At 42.7% G+C, this 21,707-nt stretch overlaps 1 protein-coding gene across 1 annotated transcript in view; it reads left to right on the top strand.

The window, feature by feature from the left end:
• Nucleotides 1–21,707, top strand: part of HUWE1 (HECT, UBA and WWE domain containing E3 ubiquitin protein ligase 1) — a 133,406-nt gene that overhangs the window by 41,998 nt on the left and 69,701 nt on the right. Inside the window, exons 10-20 of the mRNA XM_081115440.1 lie at nt 7,992–8,054; nt 10,033–10,110; nt 10,980–11,027; nt 11,109–11,177; nt 11,723–11,822; nt 16,264–16,364; nt 16,860–17,010; nt 17,143–17,270; nt 18,549–18,689; nt 18,900–19,005; nt 21,117–21,239. Coding sequence (XP_080971566.1) covers nt 7,992–8,054; nt 10,033–10,110; nt 10,980–11,027; nt 11,109–11,177; nt 11,723–11,822; nt 16,264–16,364; nt 16,860–17,010; nt 17,143–17,270; nt 18,549–18,689; nt 18,900–19,005; nt 21,117–21,239 — 1,108 coding nt within the window. The remainder of the gene's footprint in view (nt 1–7,991; nt 8,055–10,032; nt 10,111–10,979; nt 11,028–11,108; nt 11,178–11,722; nt 11,823–16,263; nt 16,365–16,859; nt 17,011–17,142; nt 17,271–18,548; nt 18,690–18,899; nt 19,006–21,116; nt 21,240–21,707) is intronic.

Raw genomic sequence — 21,707 nt, forward strand, 5'->3', positions numbered from 1 at the left:
GAATGTATGCCTTTATTTTCTGATACTTTTGATTCTATGATATAGTCCAAGAAATCTTCATGTCACTTTAATTGGCACTTAGCTGATGAGTAGTGAATTAATCATCTTTTTTCATATTTGGCCACTAAGATTTACTCTTGTGAATTGTCAGTTCATTTCTTTTACCCATTTTCCTATTGGTTTAGTGTGGTTTTTTAAGATTTAAAACATTTTATTATGCCTTAATTATGTAATAAATTTGTTTTCCTTTTTCCCATTATTTATTCCGTTTTTTTAGTGTTTCTTTGTCATCTAAGTTTTTCCCCCTCAATTTTTGTTTGTTTATTGCATTTCTGTACATTGTGGTTTCATAAACAGTTCAGAAAAAGTGCTTTAATGGCTTTTAGAAAGTGTTGTGTAGCATATTTTGTTCTTTATGGAAAGTAACTTTGTATGTGGTATCTTTTCTTATGGTAGTTTTTTAGTGACTCAACCCAGAGATATGGGCTGATAGTGAATATGAATAGTGATTAGTGAACTGCAAATGTAAGGGAAATTCTCCAGGAAGACTTGTTGAGTAAGTTGAGAGCCAGTTGGTTGGTTTTTGCTAAGGTCTATGGTACCGGGGTTCTCAAACTTGAGCATGTACTAGAATCAATTTAGTAAAGCATACATTGGTCTCCCTCCTCTGATCACACCCCTTAACCCCACCCGTTTCTGATTTCCTAGGCTTAGGGCAGGGCCTGATAATTCACATTGCTAACTAGTTTCCAAGTGATACTAAGGCTACTGGTTCAGGGACCATGCTTCGAGAACCACTGGTCTAGTCTATCCTATTGGGTAAGTTAAAGATTTTTAACTAATTTTTATAGTTCCATCTCAAAGAACATCAGGTCTTTAGCAAATCCCATCTAGTGAGATGGTGTCAAATTGGCCTTTCTGCCATGGTTGATGTAATCGTTATTTATTGTGTGTCTACTTAATTGCCAAGAACAGATGGTAACTCTACTGGGTGTAGGTGAGGACAATGAGACTCAGAATTTATATTGTTTTGGGTGAAAGGCATTAGGATTTTTGCACCTGATAAAATGTAACATCTGCTGTTCCTGTCTAAGACAGTTGGAGTTGTTTGAGTATGGTTTTTATTCTAAATCTGGGTGTCAGCCTGAGAACTAGCTCCTGCATCCACATCCAAACTTTTCAACCAGAACTGAACATATTAAAAACATTTCCTTTTCTTCAAAAAGTTCACATGGTGGATGAGAAAGAAGATTGCATGCATAATAAAAAAGACAACTAGTTATTCTGAGTAGTACTGACTAGTAAGTACCCTAGAATCTTAAACATTTCATGGATTTATCTTGTTGGCTATAAAATAAACTTTTCTTCATATCTGTATATATAAATCCCGAAGTGACCACTCAACCATTTGACTGGTCGCTATGATGTGCACTGACCACCAGGGGGCAGGCGCTCAATGCAGGAGCCACCCCCTGGTGATCAGTGTACTCCCACAGTGGGAGCGCCACTCAGCTGATAAACGCGCAGCTGACTAACGGGCACCAGACACAGGGCTCAGCTGTTCCACCTTCGCCTGCCCCGCCTCTGCAGCAGCACCACTGACTGGTTGTGTAGCAGCACAGCAAAGCTGGGATGAGGCACAACGAAGCCAGGCTGAGGGACCCTGGGCCTCTAGTTAAAAAATATGTGCTTAGCCTGACCAGTGTTGCTCAGTGGTTGAACATCAACCTATGAACCAGGAGGTCATGGTTTGATTCCCAGTCAGGGCACATGCCCAGGTTGCGGGCTCAGTCCCCAGTAGGGGGTTGTACAGGAGGCAACCAATGATTCTCAACATTGATGTTTCAATCTCTCCCTTCCTCTCTCTGAAATCAATAAAAATATGCTAGTTGTAATACTTTAAACAATAAAATGAAATTAAAAAAATAAAACTAAACATATATTGACCATAAAAAATCCTATTTAATAAAAGAGTAATATGCAAATTAACCATCACTCCATCACAAAGATGGCACCGGCCACGGAGCTGGAGCGAGCAGGAGCCTTGTGTTGCCCCGGTGATGGAGGAAGCTAAGCTTCCCGTATGCCCAGGCCGGCCCTGAGCTCTGCTCAAGGCTACCAAGTTTCAATTATAGAAGATAAATAAATCCCTGATACCTGCTTCTAGCCGGCATGGCCTCCAATCAAGGAGTGGGTGGGAATATGGATTGCCAGGGGCAACCCAGCTTCCAGCCAGACCAAGGCAACAACGTTTCAATTATAGAAGTTAAATAAATCTCAGATACCTGCTTCCAGCCTGTGGACATGGCCAGCCTCAACTGGGAGCTTGGGTGGCTGGGGGCTGTGGCCAGCCTGCAAACAGCCATCAGCTCCTCACCCAGGCTGGCCAGGCACCCCAGTGGGGACCCCCCACTGTGATCCGGGACACCCTTCAGGGCAAACCAGTCGGCCCCCACCCATCCACCAGGCCTCTATCCTATATAATAAAAGGGTAATATGAAAATTGACCCTAACAGCAGAACAACTGGGAATGATTGGTCACTATGGCACACACTGACCACCAGGGGGCAGACGATCAATGTAGGAGATGCCTCCTGGTGGTCAGTGCGCTCCTACAGGGGGAGCTCTGCTCAGCCACAAGCCAGGCTGATGGCTGCCAGCACAGCAGTGGTGGCCAGAGCCTCTCCCGCCTCCTCAGTAGCGCTAAGGATGTCTGACTGCAGCTTAGCCCTGCTCCCCACTGGCAGGTGGACATCTCCGAGGGCTCCCATGCTGCCGGAGGGATGTCTGACTGCCAGCTTAGGCCCGATCCCCCCAGGAAGTGGGCTGAAGTCAGCAGGTGGACATCCCCTGAGGGGTCCCAGACTGCAAGAAGGCACAGGCCGGGCTGAGGAATGCCCCCCTGAGTGCACAAATTTTTGTGCACCGCCCTCTAGTATCCTATATAATAAAAGAGAAACATGTAAATTGACCGCGTCCCTCCGCTACGCTCACCAGTCAATCAGGAGTGAGTATGCAAATTAACCCAACAAAGATGCTGGGTTAATTTGCGTACGCAGGCACTGAGCAGCCTGGGTCCTCGGAACATTCTCGTCACCCACCTCACTCCTAGCCTGTAGGCCAGCGCATAGTTCCTGAGCGGCTGGGGACCCAGAACACCCCTGGCCACTCCAGGCCTATGAGCGCAGGCGTCAAGTGGATGTTCTCACCCTGTGGCCACTTGTGCGTGCACCGGCGCCAAGTTGCAGCCCGGGTCTACGCCTCCCAGCCTGGTGCCCACAATGCGGGACTGGCTGCCAGCATCGGGGGTGTGCCCCCCAACTCCCACCCCCACCCCCCGGTGGCAGGGACATGCCCCTAGCCCAGTGGACACAATGCAGGGAGTCCTCTGCGCATGAGCTGCAGAGGAAACACTTTTTCTTTTTAAAAAAAATATATTTTATAGATTTTTTTACAGAGAAGAGGGGAGTGGGATAGATAGTCACAAACATTGATGAGGGAGAAACATCGATTAGCTGCCTCCTGCACACTCCCCACTGGGGATGTGCCCCCAACCAAGGTACATGCCCTTAACAGGAATCAAACTTGGGACCCTTCAGTCTGCAGGCCAACGCTCTATCCACTGGGCCAAACCAGTTTGAATGTAAACACCTTTTCTTACCGCTCATTGGCTAAGCTCCCTGTACACTGCCACTTGCAGTGTTCTTGGTAACTTGGATTATAAAAATCTAAGAAGGTGATCTAGGGTTTTTCCACCACACTCCTGGAGGAAAAAATGAATGTCTGCTGCTGGAGGGTCTAAGAAATTTCATATCCTGCCCTAGCCAGTTTGGCTCAGTGAATAGAGCCTCGGCCTCTGACCGCAGGGTCCGGGTTTGATTATGATCAAGGGTATGTACCTAGGTTACAGGCTCCTCCCTGGCCGGGGCCTAGGTCAAGGCTCATACAGGAGGCAACCAATCAAAGTGTCCCTCTCACATTGATGTTTCTGTCTCCCTCTCTCTCCCACACTCTCTAAAAATCAATGGAAACATATCCTCAGGTGAGGATAATAAATATGATAAAGAAATGTCATATTCTATGAAAGACACATCTTGAAAATGCCTAAAGAAAGTTGTCATTTTTTCATGGGGAAGGGACTGGAATCCGTGTTGATGAAAACACCTTGGTGACTGCGGTGGCTGGCAGTGGCTGCAACAGCGGAGTGACGGGGCTGGCGCCTTCCCCTGATCAGCCCGGTTGCCGCCCACAGAGGGAGGCCTAAGCTGTCAGTAAGACATCCCCTGAGGGCTCCCAGTTTGTGAGAGGGGGCAGGCTGCACTGACGCATGCCTGCCCCCCCCCCCGCCCGAATTTCATGCACCAGGCACCTAGTATATATATCTATATATCTATATCTATATCTACATCTACATCTATATCTATATATATAGGCTGCACCAGTGGGGTGATGGGGTGGCATACAGGGAGCTATAATATATACATAGTAAAAACGTACTCAGTGTTTTATAAACTTAGAAATGTACAGAAGAAAATTTATAATTGTGTGTACTCTTAGCCTTTGGTACACTTTTCTTAGTCTTTACCTTATGCATATTTCTTTATATAGCTGAATGCATGTGGTATTAGGCATATAATTTTGAATCCTACTTTACTTACCATATAAACATCAGTTTTCCCATATTAACTTTACATAATTTTATTAAAAATAACTTCTTTTTATTTAATATAATGGTAATATGTCATAAATGTCACAATAACACAGACTTTCATGAGTCAAGTTTGGCTTGAACATGTTCTTTTAAGGATCCCAGGTTACCACAACTTTCTAATTGTAGGTGCTTGATTTTTACTAGATCACAAGATGGAAAGTGGTTTTCTTGTGACAGTAATGATAGCAGAAATATTCTAAAACAATTAATTGTGACAACAGAAGAAACAAAAGGAAAGTTGTGAAGAGTACAGCCCTTCAAGTTTATTCCCTCTTACAAATTCAGGTTCTTGGATTGAATGACCTGTTCCGCTATGTAGCATCAAGTGTTAATAGCCTTTATTCTCATGGCTTTTGGCAAATTCCATGTTTCTTCACTGGAAATCTGTGGTGTAGCCAAGAAAATATTGAAAATGTAATGAGAAATTACTTTTCCTATTGTTAAACCTTTTTTATAAAACCATATGAATTAAAATAGTGTGGTAATAACAGTGGAATTGGCCAGTTTCAAGTTTCCAGGAACAGATTCAACACATAAGAATTGTATTTATAATAAAGATGACATCAAATTAGCAGCAAAAGGAAATTCCTATATAATAAAGAGGTAATATGCAAATTGACCCTCATGTCACAAGATGGCCGCCCCGTTGTCACAAGATGGCCGCCACAAGATGACTGCCCCCACATTGTCACAAGGTGGCCAGCAGGGAAGGGCAGTTGGGGGGGGAGCGACCAGGCCAGCAGGGGAAGGCAGTTGGGGGTGATCGGGCCAGCAAGGGAACAGTTAGGTGTCAATAATGCCGGCAGGAGAGCGGTTAGGTGTCAATCAGGCTGGCAGGGGAGCAATTAGGGGGTGATCAGGTTGGCAGGCAGAGGCGATTAGAGGTGATCAAGCTGACAGGGGAGCCAGTTAGGAGCAATCAGGCAAGCAGGCAGATGATCAGTTAGGAGCCACAGGGATCAGGCCTAAACCGGCAGTCAGACGTCCCCTGAGGGGTCCCAGATTGGAGAGCGTGCAGGCTGGGCTGAGGGACACAGCCCTTCTCCCCCCCCCACCCCACCGCGCCCCCTCCGTGCACAAATTTTGTGCACTGGGCCTCCAGTTATTAAATGATTATAACAACTGGCTACCTATTTGCAAGGTAATTAAGGTAGACCCCACCTCGTCACAGTATAATTAAGATCTATTTTAAAAGTTGAATGTTAAAAGCATGAAGCTATAAGCATTGAAAAAAAGTATAAGTACATGTTTTTATGTTGTTTGCTGTGGGCAAGCTTTTTTCAGGAACAAAGCTAATACCATCAGAGAAGAAATTAATACAATCTTTTGTATTTTAAATACCTTAAGTATTTTGAATATTTTTAAATACTGTCATACTATCATACAGTTATCTCAGTTTTGTTATATTTCTCTTATCACCACAGTGAATAATGCATCAATATTTGTCCATATTTAGTCACAAAATTTTTTATGAATTTGAGAGAGAGAGAGAAATATCTACACTTCCCCACTTATGTTTTTGGTCTCACAGTATACTTTTTACATTGCGAACTCATGAACATACTATTTTAGCTCTTATTATTTTTAATACTTTTGTCCTTTCACTTTTATTACCTATGGATAATTGTTGGAGATAGTGTTCTCCTGAGGCTCTCAAACTGCTGAGAGTGGCTGCAGCCAGTTCACAGGCCACTGCGGGGTCCATAGCTGGGACCAAAGTCTACATGCCTATTACCATGGATCTTTTGGCTTATTGGGCTGGATTCCACAGTTTACACCAAGCATTTAAAAAAAAATTTATTATGGATTTCAAAGAAGAAAGGAGAAGGAGAGAGAGTTAGAAACATCAATGATGAGAGAGAATCATTGAAAGGCTGACTCCGACACACCTTCTACTGGGGATCGAGTCTGCAACCTGGGCATGTGCTCTTGACCGAAATCAAACCTGGGACCCTTTCTCTAGCCACTGAGCCAAACCCACTAGGGCCACAAAGGCATTTTTGTCTGGATGGATGCCCAAATTGTTGTAACAGTAGAGAGCAAGAGACGTCTTAATCAGTCATCTCCCTTATGTCACTCCTCCAATTGCTATAATTTATTTTTTTGACTATTATAATGTCGTTACTTTAGAAGTCAGATTCTCATCCCTCCCCAGAGTTATTGTTGTTTATACTTTTCTTAACCAGTTTCATAATTCTTTGTTTTGTGTGGTCATTGATGTCTTTGTTCTATTAGCTTAATGGTCAGGGATTGATTTGCTTTAAACTCTTAGAACAACAATAACAACAAAAACCCTCCCAGTATTTGCAGGTAGGTTCTGTGTGTATTTTGGTGTCTTCAGTCTTAATACTCAGTATCTTCAACTCTGCCTTAGTCTTTATATCTGGTTTGTGCAGAGCCTGATGGTCAGCCAGAGGTGTGTGAACTTGGATCTTCTAAGATCTTTTCTGAGAATGTGCTTCGTCTTGGCCTTCCAGATTCCCAGGAATAAAAAGCCCTTATTTCCCAAAGCATTTCACTCCCCAGCTTTTCTTCCCAAGCTGTTGAGTTTATTTATCTTAGTTGTATATTTTGTCCCAGAAAGCAGGGATTAATGCATTTATTCTTGGATGTTTTCAACAGATGTCCAATTCAGCCTTGGAAGAGTTCCAAATTAGGCCAAAAAAATTGTTAGCTCAAATGCTGTTATGAATGCAGGCTGGTTAGTAAGAAGGATTATATGGCTTAGGTTTTGGATATGGAAGCCAATACTAGTGAACAGTTGAGCTATTCTCCCCCATTACCTCAGGGACTAGTAATTATCACTGAGTTTTTAGACTTTGTGGTGTCAGAAGTACAATAGCGGTGATTAGTACAGAGACTTCTCCGTTGCAACTTGCCGCATGTGAGAAATAGAGGAACTAGAGAGCATGTGATTCCACCCTAGTGAGGGAAGTGAGCAGGATGAGTACTGTAGGTCTGATGGGACAAAACTCACCTGTCAGCAGGTATAATAGCAAGCATGCAGAATGCAATTGCTTGCAGTATCTGCCCATGTTCTCCCTAAGTAACATCCTCACAGAATAGTGAACTTGATCTCATGGGAGAAATTACCTTTAGGCAGATGATCTTGCCTCGAGTCTTAAGTTCTTGCTTTTATTTGCTTCCTCTTTTCACTTGACTTGCATGTTATGTGTCTTTTCTATACTGTGTTCCAGGCAGCCACATATTCTTAAATGTTTTATACACAAAGCTACCTTAAGCACTGTTTAAACATTGCCTTTTTTTTTCTTTTTCCAAGAGCTGGGGTGGAAAGGAGAATGGCTTCGGACTTGCAGAATGTTGCAGAGACTTGCATATGATGGTAAGTTACTCTTTGGGATGTGGGTGTCTTTTGGCTGAGCTGTGTGTGATTTCTGTTTGAGCCTTACTTTACAATGAATATATGGTACATAAAGTTGCCACTTCACATCAGGACTTTTGAAGAACCTAAGATCAATTGAGACATAGTAAACCTCGTCTAGAAATGCTTGTGCCCGCAATGTGCTGGTAGTAGATGAAGAACCTCAGAAAAACAGTATATGTTCATAACCAGCTCTTGAGTAGAAAGCTGAATTGGGTGAATCAATTTGAAACTGACGAAAATCCCCAAAAGTGCATTTGCTTGTATTCTCTCACTGGAGCTGTTGGGAACTCTGGACAGTTTGGCATGATTTAAGAATGTTTGAAGAACAGTTCTACCACTAGAGTTAAGAACTTAACATGTTCTGTGTGCTTTCCATGTGCACCCCTCATGCCCTGTCCTGCTCATACCTTTCATCCATGTTTAGGTTATGAGCGCAGGCCATCTCTCCTCTGCTTTGATGTGTTACTGTGGAACCACAAGGCACACTTGGATTTGTTATAACAATTCTGTGCCAAGAAGCAACTATATTTTCCAGCAAGATGTACTACTTTTATCAGTTTATCATGTATAGGACAAATAGTTGTGATGAAATTTATTGACTTTTAGCAAGCAAAGGGGCTTTTTTTCTGGTCACAGAAAACAACAAATTAGAATAAATTACTTTTCCCATCTTAGCTGGTATATTTTATTTAGTGTGCATTATGTTGATGGATATTGGATAATATGGGAGGTGAGTGTTGTCTGTTTAATAATCAAAGCTACATAAATCTTACAGGTTATTTAGTTTGAAATTCTAATTTTCTATCTTGAAGTTTAGTTGGTTAATCCTAAATCTTTTTATGTATAAGAAACTTGTTCTTCACACCATGGGCAAAACAGTATGATACACTCTGCTGGGATTTGCATGATGTTTCTTACCCATTTTGGTGCCAACCTATGTTAAGAAATCACACATGTTTTTAAAGTTTTTTATAATGGTTTTGAGAGGGGAGGGAAGGGGTGAGAGAGAGAAACACATCTGTGTGAGCACCAAACATCAATTGGCTGCCTCCTTCATGCCCCCTACCAGTGATGAAGCCCACAACTGCTGGGCATGTGCCCTGACTGGGAATCAAACTGGCAACCTTTCAGTGCACAGGATGACACCCAACCAAATGAGCCACACCGGCCAGGGCACACATCTTTTTACTTATCGATATTTGGCATGTTATGAGACTTTGAAAAATATGTGTACTTGAAAAGGAAGTAATACAAAAACATGTTAATTCTAAGAGTATAAAAGGGTATATAATAATGCATCTCCAGAGGCAACCATTGTTACTGGTTTCTTTCAAGGATATGTTTTAATTGGCATGCTGTTGTGGTCTTACTTTGTTTTGCATGTTGCTTTTATAGAGTTAGACGATTTGTTGTCAGGGTCTGAATTATATTGATTTGGTATCTGCTTGTGTAGAAAAGCAGTTGGATATCATGAGAAGTGGTATAGAGTGATATGGAAGGGAGTATATGAAGAATTGTGAGGGTATACCCATGAGGCATAGTTTAAATAAAATATTTCAATAGGCAATGATACACAATAAGGTTTCCATAAGTTTTTTTTTTCCCATTCTTGAGCTGGTGCCTAGACCCTTGTATTTGTTTTCTTTCTTAGATTCATTACTGCTTTGCAGGCTTGCCCCTCTTTTCCCTCTTGAGAATAGTTACAGTCCAAATTGACTAATAATAAGAAATATGAAAACTTTTGGAGCTCTAGGCTCCATCATCCTCATTCTATATTATAAGATGTCTGAGCTCTGCTAAGACAAAGAATGAAGGCACTGTAGCTGTTGACTACAATGCTCATTCTGCTGCCACAATAAGTTGCACAAAGTGGCTAGGACTGAGGGAAGACTTGGGAGAAGATGGTATCTGATTCTTTCATGTGCTTTATACACAGAAATACCCACCCAGTGCAACTACACTACACTTTGAATTCTATGCAGACCCTGGGGCCGAGGTCAAAATCGAGAAAAGGGTGAGTCTCAATCAGACTTGTTCTGATAGAGTCTATGATCTACTGTAACTGGGGTTGACTTTTCTAGAACTCCTCAGTTAAATGAGGGAATGGTTTTGAGCTACATTGCTGCCTTCCCAAGCTAAACATACCTAATAGCTTCTCAAGAATAAGTGTTCATTGTATGCCCAGCTCTGATAGATTTGGATCTTATGTTGGAGCTGCCAAAAACAGGGCTCCTTATATGGGGCGCTGCTATACCTAGTATATTTTTCTTAGTCTCAGTTCCAACATGCAGTGTAATAATCTGGATAGTGATGGCTCGACTTTCTCTACTTAAGCCAGCCTGCAAGAAATCTATATATTTCTCACCAGGGTTCTGCTTCAATTATCTGGTCATTCCATATTCTTTGAGGAGATACAAAAAGTCAGTTTGGTTTAGAAGTAGCCTAGTGAATAAGATCTTTTTTCTTTTGCCTACAATATATAACAAAAATAAATAAACTTTCTAGATTAATGGCGCCTTTAAAACAGCTCTAATGCATATTTAAAGAGAAACCATTTTCATGGATTCAGTTTTTGCTATGAATACAGAGGCTGTGAGGATTAAGACAATGAAGATTATAAGGGGACAAGGAAGAATATGAAATGTGTCTGGTTATGTATATTATATTTTCATGCTACTGGTTTCAAAGAAGCTTTCCTGAGAATAGTCTGTATATAAAATGGGTATTTTGGGGAGACTCTAAAGTTATGTTGATTTTTAAGAGGACTCAGGCTTCACCCTAGGGTGACAGCTTGGTTTTCAGTCAGCTCTTGCAGTCTTATGGCAGGGGAAGCTAAGGTATACAGTGACCCTAACAACTCTCCTATCTTTTTTTTTATTTCAGACAACTAGTAACACACTACATTATATTCACATAGAGCAACTTGACAAGGTACGAGGAATCTTTGACTGTTGACTATTTTCTTAACATTTGGTTTACTTTTTGTTCCTAACTATTTTTTTTCTAATGTAGATTTCAGAAAGCCCTTCTGAAATCATGGAATCTCTTACCAAAATGTACAGCATTCCTAAGGATAAGCAGGTATGATATGTCCTAAAAATATCTAAAGGGTGTGGATATTATTCATATAGGTTAATGATATGTGCTGGACTAGGAGACACTGTAGCAGAAAGATTTTAATCATACCATGGGCAAATTAGCTTCTGTAAGCCTTAGTTTCCTCATTTTTTATGAGTTCAACACTTCCTAGGTTTCCTATGAGAGTTAAGTGGTGGTAGTACAACATTTTGGATACCAAAGGAGAACACATTTAGTTATGCTGTCTTTCTGCTCACTGTAATGGTGATAAAATACTTAATTTGATTAATAACAATCAGAACTCTTGCCAAATGTCTCCAGTTTGTTGCCTATCAGTTGGCTTATGTTGGGATAATAGGATTCTATGTGCCTCTGTTTTCTCGCTCCCATTTCATCAACTGTCCTCAGAGTGGAACTGTTCTGTTTGGCACCTTAGCAAATAGCAACAGTAAACCATTTTACCAAATAGCTCAACAGGTATGTGAGCTCTTAGAAAGTATAGTCACCTTTTCCATTGATTTCCTAATTTAGGTCTTCTGTCTCTACAGATGCTGTTATTTACACATATACGACTGGCCCATGGCTTTTCTAACCACAGGAAGCGGTTGCAAGCTGTTCAAGCAAGGCTGCATGCAATATCTATATTAGGTAAGAGAATAACACTGTATAATTAACAGGCCCCAGTTAGGCAATTTAGACTTGATTTCCTTTGAACTTCATCTGTCTTTGTTGCTGTGAGGCTTATTATAGTTACCTAAGTGGCAAGTTAAATTGTAAAATTGCCAGCATTCCTAGTGTTCACCATATTCATCATTCTTAAGCTCCTTAATGTTGGATCAGAAAGAGCATGGGATGATTATTGATACATGGGTTCAGTGTTGATTTTTATCTTTTTTGAGTGTTTGAGTAGTCATCTTCCCTGGCACTCCTCTTGCCATTTCATCTTCCTCTTCTATGGCCTTCAGGTGTATAAATTTGAAATAATTCAGAAAGTATTTGTTAAGTAGTCAATACTCTGCATTTTAATTTTAGTGTAGGGTGGTATCGTAGAAAGCACACTAGTTTCCAAATCAGTCCTGGGCGCTTACCCTGACTCTGCAGATTACTAGCCACATGTTTATCTTGTTGGCTTCTATTTCCTCATTTAAATTGGGATGGTACTTATTTTATAGGCTGATGAGAGTTAAACAAAAGCATGTACAGCACCTAATATAAGCAAGGCATGTAGAAGGTATAAAATGGTATCTGCTGTTAATATTGTCAGCTTTTATTATGTTACTACTTGTCCATTCTTTTAAACTATACATTCTTCGATGTGAAAGTCCTACTCTTCTTTTTGTACTCATACCTACCATAACTTCTGGTGTGTTAGTGGGTACTCAGGAAATGCTTATTGAAAACTAAATGTGCTTATGGTAGTTGCAAGAAGGAAGGGGACGGGGGTAGGTAAAGAAGTATGGAGGGGATAAATGGTGATGGAAAGAGACTTGACTTGGGGTGATAAACACACAATACAATATACAGGTGATGTGTAAAATTGTATACCTGAAACCAATATAATTTTATTAACCAATGCCACGCAGTAAATTCAGTTTAAAAAAATGAAACGAAACATGCTTAATCCCACTAGTTTGGTCCAGTGTTATCTCTGTGTGGGGATTCATTGAAAGTGGATTACATGAATTCTCAAGTTTTATGCCAGGATCATGCAAGTTTCTGGCTTAGTCTGCAGTAGTGCATAAATTCTGTTCTTTACAGCCTTTTGCTTCCAGTGAAAACAGAAGCATATGATGATGCTAAAATGGAAGTCTTACATCATAAAAAACTCTTCATTCTCTTTTTATACTTCTACTAGAGGCCCGGTGCACAAAATTTGTGCACTCGGGGGGCAGGGGGGAAGGGTGCATCCCTCAGCCCAGCCTGCGCCCATTTGCAGCCCAGGACCCCTTGGGGGATATCCACCTGTTGATTTAGGCCCACTCCCCGGGGGATCAGGCTTAAGCTTGCAGTCAGACATCCTTCTGGCAGCCAGGGAGCCCTCGGGGGATGTCCCACTAAAGGCTTAGGCCCCCAAGGGTTGGGCCTAAACTGTTAGTTGGACATTCTTAGTGCTGCCACGGAGGTGGGAGAAGCTCCTGCCACCATCACTGCACTGGCCAGCCATGAGCCAGCTTCTGGCTGAGTGGCACTGCTCCTCGGTCTGACCTAAACCTTAGAGATTAGTACTTCATTTTACAACTTTTTCTCGGTTTATAGGCAGCAGCACACTCAGACCACACAGTCGGGTGTGCAAGAAATGTTGCTTTCTTTATTGTTTAGTAACCAAACCTAACTTCAGCTTCAGCCCCCATTCTGCCAAGTGAAAAAACAAAAGCAAAATATTATTTAACCTAGGTTCCCCACCCCCTTCTCTGGAGTTGTGTTTCCATGTCAGACAGTGTATATCTCAGGCAGAGGTGCCAGAGAACCAAGCAGGGTCAAGAACATCTGGACCTCACTCAGTCTTCTGTCTGGGCTGCCCCCACCCAGCTGCCCTTGACCCTCACCTCAGAGCTCAAGTCCATGCTGATCCCTGGTATATTCTCCTCATCTGGGCCTTGAGTCCAATTTGCTCTCTCCCTCCCTGCCACCTTCTCTCTCTCACACAAAGAGCTATTGGGTTTTCTGGGGTGAGGTCCTCTGACACCTCCTCAGCCCCGTTGCATGGACACCATCTTGGTGCCTGGGTCACGGCCACAAAGCTGCGTGGCTGCTCTCAGACCCTCCGCCTCCTGCTGCCTTAGGGAGTGACGCAGTGGGAGGGGAGGGTCACAGTCCTTTTTACATGGCCGCCAACAAACACGCAGTGTTCCTTCCCTCTAGTTCTCCTTCTCCTCACCCCAGTCCAGGCACGTCTATGTGCAGGGCATTGGAGGGTGGGAGGCAGGCGTGTCTCTGACCCAGCACACAGGCTTCCAGATCCACTGCTCCCCCAGGAGGTCTTCCACGCTCTGGACCTCGACACCCAGAACCTGCCCCCTCTCAGCTGCAGGTCTTTTCCCGAAGTGGTCAAGTCTGTTTAGAGCAGTGGTTCTCAACCTTGGCTGCACATTAGAATCACCTGGGAATCTTTTCAAACTCCTGATTTCTGGGCCTCATCCTCCGGAAATTCTGTTTCTTTGTTACTAATGTTGTGGCTCTACCCCATAACAAAGAAACAGAATTTCCAGAGGATGAGGCCCAGAAATCAGGATTTTAAAAAGATTCCCAGGTGATTATAATGTGCAGCCAAGGTTGAGAACCACTGGTTTAGAGGCTTGAAGTCAAGAAGTGCCTCTTTGTTCTCTGCTTTCTGGAGGCGGTCAGCGTGGAACATTCCTGCCTGGACTGGGGAGGGGTCTCTGGGTGTTAAGAATACCAGGAGGGGGAGCACAGACTCCTCCGAGAGCTCTGAGATGGGAAAGGCAGCACCCTCTCACCTCTAACCCCAGGATGTTTCTTTAGAAGCAGAAGCCTCATCCTGTGCAGGGGCCTGTGCTGGCTGCCTCAGTTTCTTAGCGACAACGAATTTGATGAACGTCTTTTCCCCACTGCAGTAGCTGCTTCACTTGTTCACTCTCGCATTTTTCATTAGCTGCTAAATCGCCCCTGTGGCTGCAAACCTGTTGTGCCTGACTCAGCCAGTGGGGAGCTATGGGAGCTGTGCAGGGACAGGGGAAGGGGGAGGGGGGCCCGGCCTGCAGAGAGGGTCAGTGGGGCCTGCCCAGCTGTCTCAGAGGATGTGGCTTAGGTTAGGTCCTGTCCTTTGGCGACTTTAGGAGGGGAGGCCGTGTCCTCTGCTCCCCACTTTGACTCAGGGGTGGAAGTTCTCCTTGCTCTCTGGCCTCATAACTCAGTGGATCATAGTGGGATGCTGCAGGTCGGCAGTTTCTGCGGCTGCACACAGGCACGGGCTGGTGGCTTCTGCAGCCGCACAGGGGCACGGGCCTGCAACCTGGGACCGGATCAGGTCACAGGCGGCGGCAGGCAGCTTTTGTGACTGTACACAGTTGTGAGCAGGCGGCTTCTGTGGCTGCACATGGGCTCGGGCTGTGGGCTTCTGCTGCCACACACGGGCACGGGCAGGCAGCTTCTGGGGGGTCGGGGTTGCCGCCTGACCTGCTCCCGGGCCCTCCTGCCCTCCGATCACCATGGCGATCACGGGGCGCAGGCCAGCTGCCTGTCCCGGGAGTCCGGTGTTGTGGCCTGGCCTGCACCCCGGCCCTCCGCCCTCCGATCGCCATGGCAATCGCTGGGCGCAGGCCAGGAGGCAACACTGGCCCCCGGGGGACCGGGGTTGCGGCCTGACCTGTGCCCAGGCCCTCCCGCCCTCCGATTGCAGGGCGCAGGCCCTCCCGCCCTCGGATCACCATGGCAATCGCTGGGTGCAGGCCAGCCGGCAACCCCGACCCGGGGAACCAGGGTTGCTGCCTGGCCTGCGCCGGGCCCTCCTGCCCTCCGATTGCCATGGGCGCAGGCCAGCCGGCAACCCTGGTCCCCGTGGGGTCCAGGGTTGTGGCCTGACCTGGGCCCGGCCCCCTGCCCTCTGATCGCTATGGCGATCTCTGGGCGCAGGCCAGCCGGCAACCCCAACTGGCTTTCTGATGGCGATCACTGGCTGAAGGCGTCCTTTGCCCACCCCCAAGCTCTTGCCTGCCGCCTGGGTTGCGGATCACCATTTTTCTGTCCTTCCCCTTTCGCCTCCCAGCATTGCGGCTATGTATGGAAATTAACCGCCATCTTGGCTGGCAGTTAATTTGCATATTGCCCTGATTAGCCAATGGGAAGGGTAGCGGTCGTACGCTAATTACCATGTTTCTCTTTTATTAGATAGGATTCCCCAGATCTTTGGTCAGGACAACCGAAATCATTAATTGGAGATTCTGTTGGTTAAGTGGGTATTTAGAGCTTACCATATTTGATTTGATTCTCTAGAATTCAGTTGTTCTGCCAACCATTGCTGGATGGAAGGGAATCCTTACCCAGAACCAGTAGGTGTCAAAAGGTTTCTCATTGGGCAGTGGCTTGACCACTGCCTTCTCGCCTAAAGTATTTATTTCTCCTTTTGCAGTGTATTCCAATGCCTTGCAGGAGTCAGCAAACAGTATCTTGTATAATGGGTTGATAGAGGAATTGGTAGATGTCCTTCAGATAACAGATAAGCAGCTTATGGTAAGTGTTTATTAATATTCTGCTGTGTATTTTAGGCTTGTGTGTATTTATTTGCCTTTTGGTATTTCCCAGGGGTTTAGAATGAACCCCAAGAGAGAATCCTGGCCCGTTTACTTCTTTTTCTGGCTATTTAGCAGCAAAATTGACAAATGCTGGATTTTCAATATTATTCTAAACAGAGTCCCATCTCCCCCAAGCAATTGCTAGTAGAATGACCTAAATTTTAGAATTTCTGGTATTAGCAAATTGTTTTAGTAATCTACTTATTTCAAATACATACCTGGCCAGCCGATGACGCTCAGTGATTGAGGGTTGACCTATAAACCAGGAGGTCACAGTTCGATTCTCAGTAAGGGCACCTGCAGGAGGCAGCCGATCAATGATTCTAATCATTGATGTTTCTGTCTCTCCCTTTCACTTCCTCTCTGAAATCAATAAAAAACATATTTAAAAATAAATAATAAAATATACCATGCTTACCTTCTGTTTTCATAGGAGATTAAAGCTGCTTCTTTACGAACATTAACATCAATTGTACACTTGGAGAGAACACCCAAACTCAGCAGTATTATTGACTGTACGGGAACTGCATCCTATCATGGATTTTTGCCTGTACTTGTACGGAACTGTATCCAGGCCATGATTGGTAAATTTTGTTGGTTGTTATCCTAGACAACAAGAGGAATCCTGCTCTTTGCTTGTCTGCCTTTGTTTAATATCCTGCTAGCTTAACAATTTAAGTGTATTTTTTCTCTCCCTCTCCCAACCGCCCTTGTAGATCCTTCCATGGATCCGTACCCTCACCAGTTTGCCACTGCTCTCTTCTCTTTTTTATATCATCTGGCCAGTTATGATGCTGGTGGTGAAGCCTTGGTCTCCTGTGGAATGATGGAAGCCTTATTGAAGGTGCTCTACTTTATATATATGTATGTGTGTGTGTGTGTGTGTGTGTGTGTGTATAGGGGAAATCAGCTGAAAATGTGTGTAGAATTGCAAGTTTGAAATGGTTCACAATGTGAACAAATGGTATAAGAAAGCTTAATCAGAAAATGCTATACTTAATTTTTATAGTTTAGCCTTCTAGCTATATCATTAACTTTTAAGAGCAACTATCTCCATTATTAAGAATTGGTCATAGTCCAGATGGTGTGATAGTAGGCCCCAGGACTAGTCAAGGCATTGACACATCTTATGACCTTAGGCATGACACTTAAGAATCCTATATCATAAAACCCTAATATGCAAATTGACCGAACGGCAGAACAACAGGTCACTATGATGTTCACTGACCACCAGAGGGCAGATGCTCAAAGCAGGACCTGCCCCTTGGTGGTCAGTGCACTCCCACGGGGAGCACTGGTCAGCCAGAAGCCAGGCTTGTGGCTGGTGAGCACAGCGGAGGTGGCGGGAGCCTCTCGTGCCTCTGAGGCAGCACTAAGGAGCAGCAAGCCTGGCTTCTGGTGGAGAGCAGGCCTAAGCTAGCAGGTGGACATCTGCCGAGGGGCCCCATACTGTGAGAGGGCACAGGTCGGGCTGAGAGACCCCCCCCTCCCCCCAGTGCAAGAATGTCATACACTGGGCCTCTAGTGTGTGTGTGTGTGTGTATCAATGTCCTTTGTAAGTTTGGTTCTACAGTGGGGCCTTGACTTACGAGTGTCCCGACTAACGAGTTTTTCGAGATATGAGCCATCTCTCGGCTGATTTTTTGCTTTGAGTTGCGAGCTAAAATTCGGGTTACGAGCCAGCTTCAGATTCCCCACCGTTAGTTGGCACAGCGAACGTCACAGTGAACGCCACAACATCAGCCCAGCATCACATGTCTCACTCGTTCACTTTTTGATTTGACATATGAGTAATTTGAGGTACAAGCTCCGTCATGGAACAAATTAAACTCGTAAGTCAAGGCCCCTCTGTATTAATAGGCTTTACTTGGGCATCAGCTTTTTTCTCATGAATATTTTATTTAATCCTGAAACATAATTTATGTCCCCATTACCCCAGGGGCTTGAGCCCCAGAAGTGATAGAGCTATCATTGGGCAAGCACCAAAAATTAAGCACATGTTTTTTTCCTCCTATACCATGCATGCTGCCTCCCTGAGGCCCTAGAGTGCATGGTTCCAAAAGATTACATTATTTGTGGCTTTTCATTTGATTGGTTTTGCCTTTTTCTCTCTCCCTGATAGGTCATAAAGTTTCTTGGGGATGAGCAGGACCAGATAACATTTGTCACCAGAGCTGTCAGAGTGGTTGACCTCATCACCAACCTGGATATGGCAGCTTTTCAATCCCATAGTGGACTTTCAATCTTCATTTATAGACTTGAGGTATTATTACACAAGGAGTACTTTGCATAGACTTACACCCAGTGAGACCTGAGCGTAGAAACTACGCTCATAACTCTAAAGAGCCATCTTATTCCTCTTCTGTTTTTATAAACCAATTTTGTAATCTGCATGCCACATTCTTTCATTATAATTATTTTTAATCCTTGGTATATATGTAGGATTTTCTTACTACTTCTCCCTTGATCATAGCATGAAGTAGATTTGTGCCGAAAAGAGTGTCCCTTTGTGATCAAGCCAAAGATCCAGAGACCCAGTACTACACAAGAAGGAGAAGAAATGGAAACTGATATGGATGGTAATTAACAGTTACTAAGTCAATATTTTTGTGTTTGACATTTAGCTGTTATCCAACCCCAACCCCATTCTTCATCATAAATTTAAAAGTGCACAGTTGAGTTGAATATACATTTTCAACAACAAATTTTTTTCTACAGAAATGATGTGCACGTTTTCATGAGGATAATTAGAAAAGGGAGGCACATGGTGTTGGGGCCAGAGATGGAAGGTGAAGCATATGGTAGGGCAGCTATAGAGCCTTATAGTCACTCTATGATGTTAATCGGTTTATTTCAAAACTTAATAGCTATTTTCTTAAGTATTGGTTTATTATCTTCTATTCACACTAAAATGTAAGCTCCATAATATCAGGGTACTGTTTTGTTCACTGCTGTATATCTAGTAGTGCCTGATGGAGTGTATGTGTGTTTGGTTTTGTTTTTATTGATTCCAGAGAGAGGAAGGAAGAGAGAGAAACATAGATCGGTTGCCTCCTGCATGCACTCTGATTAGGGATTGAACTCGCATCCTGGGTATGTGCCCTGACTGGGAATTAAACCCACCACCTTTTGGTGCACGGGACAATACTCCAACCTACTGAGCCACAATGGCGAGGGCGTGTAAATGTGTTTGGGAAAGAGAAGGGAAATGTAGGCTCTAAAACGGGACTTTCTGAAACTGGCTATTTTGAGAAGGGAAAGGAGAGGTGATGAAAAAGTTGGATAGGGAACAACTTTTAAATTATTAAATGAGAAAGCTAGAAGACCAAATATTCTTTATCTACATCATGTGTATCCTTTTTTTAACCCTCTCTGCACCCATATGCATAGTTCATAATCATAGTGCCAAAAATAAAAAACTTTTCCAAACTAGTTTTCTTATAATTTAAATTAATCTTAGCTTGATGCCCCGGGTTGTTAGTATATGTATTTGTTACTATGCTTATAGTACAGTTATTAGAATTTGTAATGCTGTCATTCTTGGCACTAAATGTCCATAGACTGTCATTCCTTTTTTTCTGAACATAATTACCTGTGTGCATTTCCATCCCTTAGAAGCCCCTTTATCCAGTTTCTATCTCTAGTCTATTGTTGGGCAAGCTGGTATTTGAGTTAATGGGTGAGATCCCAGAGTGTTGATTAAAATGTCACATTTAAATGGTGTGGTATTGAAGACTATTTAAAGAATCACTGTTGGTTAAAATCAGTGGTTATCAAACTTTAGTAAGCAGAGGAATAATTTAAAGTGATTGATAAAGATTTAGACCCCTATCTAAAGTGCTCATTTAATTCATTAAGTTTGCAAGTGAAGAGCAGGAAATCTGTCTTTAGCAACCAACCCAGGTGATTCTCATAGAGAAACATTTTTATTAAATGAAAAGCAGTTTATAAAATCATGAGTTTGTGCTTCCTTTATTTAAGTAGGCTCACGTATGTATGTTTGTATGTGTATAAAAAAGATTGGAAAGAAGTACTTCAAAATGTAAACAATGGTCTATCTATCACTAATGGAGTTTTATTATATTTTATTATAAATTATAAGAAGTAATGTATTTTGTACTCTATTAATTAAAATTATTCTATTGAAGTCTATAAAGTAAAAATGCTCCTACTCACCATAACTACTATTTGGGTGTAGTTTTTTCTAGATTTTTTATGCATAATCAAGTTTACATAGTATATTGTTTTTTAAATGGGAAGATGAGATGATTAACATACTCAACATTGTACATTCAGTGTATCATAGGCAGTCTTTCATATAAGTATGTATTGATCAATAAGTATTAATGCTTTTTATATTCATTAAGTTACCCTTCCAACAAGCTCTACCTACTATCTACTATTATCCATCAGTAGTATATGAAATTGCATGTTTCACCACTATTTTTCTCCCAAATTTTGTGGTTGAGGAATATTGAAGCACTTCTTTTATATGATTATTTTTAAAAGTAATGTTGTTAAATACGTTTCTATTTATTTGTGGAAAGTTTGCATTTTCATGTTGAATTTCAATATCTTCTCTGTTTTGATATCATTCATCTCGTGTTAATGGAAAACATTTCTCAGGTGATCTTTCTTTTGGGTGGTACCTTTTATTCTAACTAGTTTCTTTATTATAACTTTTGCTTAGTTGCAGATGTGACTATGGAAAATAGTCCGGGATCATCCACCTCTATAGAGAACCGTCTGGATGTTGAATTAAGGACATCAAGTTCCAACAGCAGTACTACTATATGCCCTGGTCCCCGTCCAGGTACAGAGACACATAGACACACAATCTTTCACACTGATTGGATTACTTGTAAACAAGGGTGATTTGGGGGGGAGGGGGAGCTTGAGTGGTATATTTGAAAGCTTGCTTCTTATGACTATGAATGTTACTTTGTCATTCTGATGTTTGTTTTCTTATATTAACATTTATTTCATAGCATTTTATAGCTTTCTCAGGATCGTATATAGGTTATTTTATCACAACAACTGTGGTGGAGGGTACATATCTAAAACAGGAAGTGGGGATCAGAGAGCTAATATTTTTATTTCATAATTTTTCTTTTACTTTTTTTTTCTTTTTAATCTTATTTATTGAAAGTATTACTTCTGTACCTTTTTCTTTTTTACTTTGGGCTTTTAACTTTATCAGTTTTATGCAGTCCATGGTGATTTATTTTTCCAATGTTTTAAAGCTTAGGTAAGTATGCTTTCCAACATCCAGAGATATCAC

This window comes from Myotis nattereri (genome assembly GCF_964212035.1).
Source record: "Myotis nattereri genome assembly, chromosome: X".
NCBI classification, from domain to species: domain Eukaryota; kingdom Metazoa; phylum Chordata; class Mammalia; order Chiroptera; family Vespertilionidae; genus Myotis; species Myotis nattereri.